The 9,941-nt window shown below is 32.3% G+C and overlaps 1 protein-coding gene across 1 annotated transcript; it reads left to right on the forward strand.

The window, feature by feature from the left end:
* Positions 1-1,713: 1,713 nt before the first annotated feature.
* LOC145008548 (uncharacterized) lies at positions 1,714-2,806 on the forward strand. The gene is made up of 2 exons (XM_078967141.1): positions 1,714-2,113; positions 2,577-2,806. Exons 1-2 carry the CDS (start codon positions 1,803-1,805, stop codon positions 2,584-2,586), a joined length of 321 nt encoding a protein of 106 aa, XP_078823267.1. The 5' UTR covers positions 1,714-1,802; the 3' UTR covers positions 2,587-2,806.
* Positions 2,807-9,941: the final 7,135 nt, after the last annotated feature.

Genomic DNA, 9,941 nt, shown 5'->3' on the forward strand with positions numbered 1-9,941 from the left:
CGCACAGCCCGGCATGTTTCGCCGCCTCGGCCGGGGGTGTGACAGTTGGCATACTTCGTTTGACCGAAGAGTCGGGACTTAGACCACGTACACGCAACGTACCATTTGGTACGCCCATTGTACGCACCTAGTCAGCTACCCTTCTCAAAAAGAGCTTAATATATTAATACTTTTTGTCTAAAACCATACGATGCCCAAAAATAACATTATAAGTCATAAAGTTTCCAACTTTATGAGTTTGCATGGCTAGAAGTGCTTAACACCGACAAACCCTAACTTCTTAATCCATGGGGACATCCTAACACATGTATAGGGAAGAATTTAGATCCAAGATCACATTTTTATGCTTTTAAACATCTCAAAATGTCTGAAAAGGACAACTTATATGGGCTAGAGCATGCCATACTCATAAAGGTCAAGACTTGGGACCAAAATGCTCCATGAATCAAGACTAACAAGATCTAACGAAATGTAAGCGAAGTTCAAGACTTTATACCTCCAAATGATGCCAAAAGATGATGTTATTCTGGATCTAAAGAGTCCCCTTCCTCCAAGGTGATCTTCTCTTCTTCCTTTCTCCTTCAAGACTACCAAGATACACACACAAAGCTCAAAAAGGCTCTAGATGGATTAGGGTTTGCTTTGGAAGGAAAAGTGGGTTGGAGGCTGATGAGGGAATACGCCTTGGGGAGATAATGTTGTATAAAAAGGGTCCAGACCCTAAAAATTAGGGTTTGTGGATCAGGCAGTACGTCGTACGCACACTTTGTACGCTCAGCGTATCTGAGTTCGGTCCAAAATTACAAAAATGCCACTATGGGCCATTTTGAAACATTTCTCATACACAAGGGCTAATGCAATTAATCTTCATACTTGGGGTTAAAATTAGAAATACATCATCATCGAAATGTTACACTTATGGTTTGACTTAGATCTTGTGTTCTGAACGTCGTAACTTCTTCGGATCTCAAATTTTAACAATCTTTATATCCACGCGTTCATATTTGAGTATACTACAAGTTTTTTTTTTTTTTTTTTTTTTTTTTTTTTTTTTTTTTTTTTTCAGATTAATCTCATTAAAAAGTAATATATTTTTACTTAGGATTTTATAAAAAAAAAAAAAAAAAACTTTCATACATATATTCATAAAGAACCCATGGATATAAAGATCGTAAGTAAAAATATATATTACTTTTTAACGAGAGTAATTTAAACGAAAGTTGTAGTAGAATCAAATATGAATGCATGAATATAAAGATCATTAAAATCCAAGATCATATAAAGAAGTTACAATGCTCATAACAAAATACCTAAGTCAAGCCATAAGACCTAAACAATCAAACAATCCAGACCGTGGTGATAATAAACATCAACAACCCCGAACACCATACTAATTATTGTCCTACATAAGATGTCATGAAAAAAACCAAAAAAAGTTGGTTATAAGTATTGAATATATATATAAAAATAACAAAAACTTATTTTGCAATATAAAAAATATTAAGGAATAAACATGTATAAAAATATTAATGATTAAATATGTACAAAGTGAAAAATATATTATCCTGTTAAGTTATTTTTTCTAACTTACATGGAGTAACCAGTTATTAAGACCGAGTTTAACAAATTAAATAAATAAATATAAAAAAAAAAAATAACATATATACAAATCAAAAAAATATATATTAAAACAAACACCCTTCGATCCTTTTAAGGAATAGGCGAAATTGTTATATTGAAGGCCGCTTCAATTTTTCTACTTTTGTCGTACTGTAAAATTTCCCAAAACCCAAACCCTAAAGATGAACTCAGTGTCCAGGAGCTTCTCGTCCATCTTCACACACCCAAATGTCGCATTAAACAACCAGATCTCATATTTACAGCAATGGCGGGGGATCCGAGTGAAGATTTTGAACAACAATTTGGAGAGAGGACTGACTTATATGCAGAGGATAATGCAATCCAGTGGCATCGAACGGATGATTAAAAACGAACAGTTATATCACATCAAGAACTCAGAGAAACGAATTTTGGCTCGAAAGAATCTACAGCGTAGGCTTAAATCGCAAGACCTGGCTCGTAAGCTCAAATCGATTCTCGTTAGAAAAGTCAGGTACGATGATGCGGTTCTAATTGTTTTAAGTTTATGCATTACGTGTTTTAGGTATTTAGCTGATTGCACTTTCGTCAAATATATGTTGCTTGTGAACATAGATGGTCCTGGAGATTTTGATTTTGTCATATATATTGCTGCAAGATTGTTAATTTACATGTTTACATCTCTTGATTTGTTCAATTTACTTTTACTTTTCAATGGAGGAAACCGATTGAACTCACTTACATGAAAGTATTCAAACTCCCTGTTCTATCGAACTCAGTGCCAACCATTTCATGAATATCAGGATGAAACTTGAGAGCATGATATTTAAAGACATCTTAACCTGTTGATCTCTGTTCTTTGTTGTGCATTAGTTAGTCTATTTGGAATTTGATCAAGCTACTCGAATTCATGTGTCACTTTTTTGGCAACTTTAAAGGCCTTGAGGTTATGTTATGGTTTTGTTTTTGACATGCAGGGGTTATTGAGCATATCTGGTTGAATGCAGAAGAGAGTTGTTTGGTTTTTTGTTGCTTTGATCACAGCCATTTACTGCATAAAATTGTAACATCTGTTTGTTTAAATTTCTCATGAAATAGTTTTATTACATGTTACAGATGTGAAATTGTGCATTAACATGGAGAATAACACTATCTAGGCCTATTATGAAAACCTTATGATAAATTTAAATATAAAATCTTTGATTTATATGCTTTAATTTTTTTTAAGATTAAATACCTTCATCAAAATGTGTATGTTTTTACTCTTTACACACAATTATTGATTTGATATAAATATGTTTCGAAGTTGACTTGAATGTTGGTATTACTTCATTGTTATTTGGTGTTGGAGTTGAAAAATAAAAATAGTTATCAATTTAATTGAATTTTCAATACATTGTGAAGTTTTTCATGATCATGATGTCTGGTTTAGGTTAGCTAAATTTGCAAAGTCTGAATCATCAAACATGAGTTTTTATGTTTTAGAGATGGCGAATTCTTGGTTGACTTTTAGGGTTTGCTTTGTTTAGTTGAATGGAATCACAAAAATTGGAATGAACAACGGAATGGAATAAACAAGGAAATTGAATGAGAATTGATTATTAATTTATCATGTTTGGTTGGTTTGAGGTATACCGCATGTTTGGTCCCTAACTTATTTTTTTTAACTCGGACCGTTCTTATAATGTATTTTTGTTTGTGGTTGGTTCCTAATGGATTTTAAATGATTGTTATGCCCTTATAGTTTTTTAAACTTTTTTAAGATTTTTGTTTATTATTATATTTTAATTAAATGTAAAAATAAAAAGTAACATAAAGCTAATAATTAACAACTTTTTCTCACCCTCGTAACATTCACCCCTACTCGTTTACTTCACTTGCAACCTTCATTACCTCTCTCCCTCTCTAATCTCATTCTCTGAATCATCATCCCCACAAAAACCCACTTTTAAAAAGTAGTATGACATTCCTATTCTCTCTCCATATTTCTTCTTTAAACCAAAGGAAGAACAACCTTAGTGGAATTTGTGGACCACCGGACCAAAGTCGCCGGAAACCACCAGACGCCGCCAGATGAATGGACCCTAGACGCCAAAAATAATAGTACGTTGCCTAAGACTAGAGGTCGCCATCGATTTGTACTCTAAATCCACTAAAAACCGTCGGTCATTGTCGGACCACAAATGTAGAAACAACCAGATGTCGTCATAAACATACATAGGTTGTTGATCTGAACTCTAAACACTTCATATGCGTACGTACATTGCCGATCTTTTTTCTAAAGCCTCCACGAACCTTTGAAAGTCATCAATCTGGACTCGAAAGTCATAGAACTACACCATCGACCATATGATCCCTCAGTATGCACCATTAGTCGCCGATCTGCATCATCTCCAACAATCTGCACAATAAACGCTGATGTACACCTCCTTTGTATCTGTCATCGACATAATCATCGTCGCATCCAAACTAACAAACATAAACATTCTCTGTGTTCTGATCTGCGTTCTGATCTGGATTTGTTGTTTGATTTCCGGTTAGTATATTTTGATTTGATTTTTTTAATGCATATGGTTTGAGTGGGTTCGATGAGGTGATTTATGTGGTGGCAAAGATGCTGATGATTTACTTCGGTGGCACAGACGGAGGTGGAACTATACTTCCAGCAATAGATAAATAAATGGATGAAAGATCGGAAGAGATTTCATAAATATATAACACTAAACTCAAAAAGAATATATATATATATATATATATATATATATATATATATATATATATATATATATAATAATTTTATTAAAAGAAAAAGAAAAAGGTTAGGGCAATATAATAGTCTTTTTATTTGGGGAAATCTACGAAAAAGTCCCAATATTTTAGGTCAGTTTACGATTTAGTCCCAAATTAAATTTTGTTTACAAAAAAGGACAGATTACTGGCTAAAACTTCGGATTAGCCCTTCGTGGCCGATTTCACAGATTTAGCCGGTATCTCGTCTTTTTTCGTTAATTAATTCAAATTTTGGGGCTTTTTCATTAATTAATCAAAATTTTAGGGTTTTTTCATTATTTATTACCAATAAAGCAAAATATTTGGATTTTTCTGAAGATTACCTTTAAACTAATATATATTATATTATATGATCTAATTTAATATGTACTATTCCATATCTTCTTTCTTATGCTCTTCTAGGCTCACTGTGTGTTTTTATCGGTGTCGTCAAACCCAACAACAAAAATCTCACTCACAAGCCTCGTTAACTCCATCAATTTTCCAAAATTATATATTCATAACTCTATGATCATCTTTCAATCTCCAAATAAAGAATGGAGAAAATCCTTGTTAATTACGTGGATGTCCCTATTATCTAACCATGACTTAAACCGTGGTTCAAACACTTGGATGTTCCTATTACCTAACCATGACTTGAACCCATACACTAATGGCGTTGTCCATAGTGTTGTTAACAATAGAAGACGAATCTCACATGTTCAACCACTGATACATTGGCTCAAGTCTTACTTGACCCTTGTTTCCTTACAACACTATAGAAGCCCCAACATAAGATGAATCCCACATGGTTCATCATTTATTGGTTTTTTTTGTCAAAAAGTAAAGCATTTTGGAAGCCCCAAATAGACTAAAACGTAATAATGACAATTATTGTAATATCACACCAATTGTCATTATGACTTAAACGTAACATCACAACAATTGTCATTATTACATTTTGGTCTATTTGGGGCTTCCAGAATGCATTAGTTTTTGGCAAGACAAAAACCAATAAATGATGAAGTTTTTGATAAAGATCGGAACACAATCTTATTGATGGATCCAAGAGCTCCTTCTCGTCCCAAGCCTTTTTCTCCTCAATCTTCTTCCAAAAAATGCACTACAATATGCAATATTATCCCCTCTTTCTCTCCTACAAGCATATAGCTCAATTAGGGTTTCTCTCAGAGTGTTAAGATGACAAGGGAGGCGGAAATGAAGGCTTAAGGTCCTTTAAATAGGACACAACCCCTGAAAATTAGGGTTTTCAAACTCAGCTCCTACTCGTCGAGTTGGGGTCCTCCAACTCGTCGAGTAGACTCTAGAAATTACGCGACCATTAACACTCTCTACTCGGCGAGTTGGGGCCTCTAACTCGTCAAGTTGATAAGACAACAAGAATACAAATTAATTAAATATTATACCTGGGAGTCGGGATGTTACACCTATTGTAAGGAAACAAGGGTCAAGTAAGACTTGAGCCAAGGTATCAGTGGTTAAACCATGTGGGATTTGTATTTTGTTGTTAATAAAACTATGGACAATGCCATTAGTGTATAGGTTCAAAATAAGGTTTGAGTCATGGTTAGGTAATAGGAACATCCGAGTGTTGGAACCGTAGCTCGTAGGTATACCAAATTAATATTTTAATAGTTTATGATGGATAGCTTGTTGACATTTTTTTTACAATTAGAGTTAACATTCTTCATGGTTTTCAGTACATAATATCGAGTTGGTTTTTTTACCTATGTTGTGTTTTTTAAGCTTAATGGTTCATTCTTCATGGTTTTTAAGCCCTATTGTAAGGAAACAAGGGTTATGTAAGACTTGAGCCAAGGTATCAGTGGTTAAACCATGTGGGATTCGTATTTTCTTGTGAACAACACTAAGGACAATGTGAATAGTGTATGCGTTCAAAATAGGATTCAATTCATGGTAAGCAAATAGGAACATCCAAGTGTTGGAACCACGGTTTAAGTCATGGTTAGATAATAGGGACATCCACGTAATCAACAAGGATTTTCTCCATTCTTTATTTGGAGATTGAAAGATGATCATAGAGTTGTGAATATATAATTTTGGAAAATTGATGGAGTTAACGAGGCTTGTGAGTGAGATTTTTATTGTTGGGTTTGACGACACCGATAAAAACACACGGTGAGCCTAGAAGAGCATAAGAAAGAAGATATGGAATAGTACATATTAAATTAGATCATATAATATATATTAGTTTAAAGGTAATCTTCAGAAAAGTCCAAATATTTTTGTTTATTGGTAATATATAATGAAAAAGCCCTAAAATTTTGATTAATTAATGAAAAAGCCCCAAAATTTGGATTAATTAACGAAAAAAGAAGAGATACCGGCTAAATCTGTGAAACCGGCCACGAAGGGTTAATCCGAAGTTTTAGCCGGTAATCTGTCCTTTTTTGTAAATAAAATTTAATATAGGACTAAATCGTAAATTGGGTTAAAATATTGAGATTTTTTCGCAGATTTCCCTTTTATTTGTGAGGGACTACGGGACTATAGACGCAATAAAAACGTATATTAGGGACTATCCTGAATTAAACAAATAAGTTAGGAATCAAATATGCAAATTATCCCAAACTACAAGGATCATTCATATAATTTACCAAATAAAGATATATCATTAAGTAAATTAAATTTAAACGTATTTTATTCGGCTAATATATATGGTATATGTATTTTAACTAGTTAAGAATTAGATAGGAACGAAATCTTAAAGTATATTTAAAAAAAAAAAGTTGTTACCAATATGTAAAGAATTAGATATGATTAATTAAACATATAATTAAAGCACAACATCCTTATAAACAGTACTTAACTATGGTACTGTTCATCAAGTTTGTTTAACTGAGGTTTGCTTAACTGATGTTAGTTTAATGCTTCTATTACCCCACCGCCTTTCATCTTCCACCGCCTAAGATCCTTTCCATTAATCTTCTTCACTACTTACCGTCTGCACAAGGAGACCACGAAAGCTGCAGTAGTTTCCTCACCACCATACTCGCCGGTCACCGGTCAGCCTGTTGATTTTCGGCCGCCCCCACTCAGGTAGGTATGAAAGGGGTAGCGATTTTAGTTCACTTTCTTTATTATTGTTACAATTACTATATCACGAAAATGAGTTCACTGATTGGTCTTCTCTTCCCAAGATTTAGGGTGGAAATACCACCTCAAAACCTCTGCACCTTGATTTTAAAAAAATATATATTTACAAACGTTTTGCTTGCAGCTCCTCTCTAATCTGTTAAACTGCACCCGCATTTTAAATTCTAAATTTCTGATTTTTGTTTTGAGATAGAGAAAAGGAGGAAGACGATTCTGATTACATGTCCCTTTGGCTTCGAAATTGAGTCAATTTTTTTAGACATAAAACACCATCTTTTTTTTTGCCTATGTTCTATCATTTGACTCGATTTTTTTTACACAATGCACCATCTTTTTTTGCCTATGTTCTATAAATTTCTTTTGATACTGAATTAGGAGACAAATGTTCAAGTAGCTGGGGAGATTTTAAAAGAAATTTCATGATGCATTCCACCTGCTCGATAAAATGCTCGAACCAGGTTTCTGAATTTTTTTTTGTCCAAGTTCAGTTTTTTTTAAAGTAGGCAAAAAGGGACTTTTAGAAATTTTAGGCAAGAAGGTAAGGATAGGGAGTTACAACTTACAACCAAAGGTGGTGAAAATATACAGACAGTTATTCAAAAGATTTCCTATCCTAAAATTTTAATGACAGAAAACTTAATCATTTTTCAATTTCTAATATATATTACATTCTATCATGGTAAGTAAGTTGTATAATGTGTGCTTAAAATTTTTGACGACCAATGAAGTCGTAACTTTCCACCAACTGCAATTTAAACTTCATTTCATATGGCGGTATTTCAGGTCGGACATGAAATGGGAATCGAAAGAGGAACAGAAAGACAACGATGATGAGTACAACATCTGCTCTTCAACTTGAGGTGTCATGTAAAGCTTTTTTTTTTTTTTTTGATCGCGATTTTTGTTTATTAAGAACTAATTCGTGTGTTCTATATAGTTTGTGTAAAAGACTATTATTCATTCCACCCGAGTTATGAAATAGATATTCAATTCAGGGAGATATCATCTTATTGGCTTGATGGGTGTGAGATACATAAACTTGATGATAGTATATGTATAATTTAACTTCAGAAACTTATTTTTGTTTGATTGTTTTTTTCCTACTCTATGTATTTGTAGTATAATTAAATAAAAATACCATTTTTAATTACCAATAAATGGAAATGAACTCATTACATATGGATGAAAATGGTTCCTTCATCAAAAGGTTTAATTGTTTGATGAAACTCTATGTAGATGCAGCACATTAAGAAGGATAAAATTGGCATTCCTATAGGTGTTGGAATTACCGGTGGAATAGACTTTCGATTTCTGACCTTTGGAGGATTCAAGGTGCAAAGATTATATTTAAGGGTAATATGGTTTATTTAGATGTATTTAATAATGTTTTGCTAATGATGGTAGTGAGAAGGACCAAAAATATTAAAAAATTGAAAACATGACCAAATTTGCAAAAAGGTTTTTTGTGGATTTAATCCAAAAATACATGACATGGGTATAAATTGTAAGTTAGTATTTTATTTATTTATTTTAATTTGTTTATTATTAAGCCATTGTAGTCTGAAAGTACATTGTTACATTTAAACACGGACCAAATGTGCGTTCTACTTCTATTGTTATTTCTTATTCGCATAAAGAACAAGAGAGTTACCATTTGTTATAGTTTGTTTCTAGAAACTCACTTTCTACTTTGTTTTTACTTTTCTTTTTACTAATACTAATTTGTTTTTAACTTATGCAGCTTCTGTACACGGATTTTGAGGTGATTGGAAAGGGATTTTGAAGAAAAAAGGAAAGGGAGAAAAAATTATTGTATTATTGTAAGGGTTGAAGAGGGAATACTCAAAAGGTGGAAAACATCAAGATAAGATTTTAGATTTTTAATTGATTAACTTATTTTGTTATCCCTAAAATGGTATTTCAGTTATGATCCTTAATTTGAAGTTTTTCTCACATTTATGGTCATTGTTTGAAGGTACTGTTGTAATTCATTTTTAATTGCTGCAATTTTCATTTATTTGTCTATTGTATAACCGTACTTTCAACTTTTCTTATTAGAGTATTGTATTTCAAAGTATATGTCTAATTATAGCAATAAAAAATCTGAAAAAAGAAAATGCTTTCCAACCATGCGAAGCATGGGTCCCTACACTAGTTAAATATTAAAATATATTTATAATAAAATATACTTTTAATTTTTTTTGGAAAAAATAATTTATTTGCAATTTTAAATCTTTTAAAAGTTTAATATTATTAAAATTTATTATACATAATAAAAAGAATAGTATTGTTTTGTGTTTTCATAATTTGATCACAAATATACTTTTATATTTTATATTTCGGTCACAAATTTTTTTATATTGGTAGATTTGGTCCTTAGACATTTTTATATTGACAATTTCCTCCCCTTGTAGAATGATACTTTCTACTCCTTT

This window comes from Lactuca saligna, chromosome 8, assembly GCF_052625555.1.
Source record: "Lactuca saligna cultivar CGN05327 chromosome 8, ASM5262555v1, whole genome shotgun sequence".
NCBI lineage: Eukaryota > Viridiplantae > Streptophyta > Magnoliopsida > Asterales > Asteraceae > Lactuca > Lactuca saligna.

Bases quoted from the DNA above. Each gene is read 5' to 3' on its own strand.
- LOC145008548 (XM_078967141.1), top strand. From the start codon at position 1,803: ATGAACTCAGTGTCCAGGAGCTTCTCGTCCATCTTCACACACCCAAAT.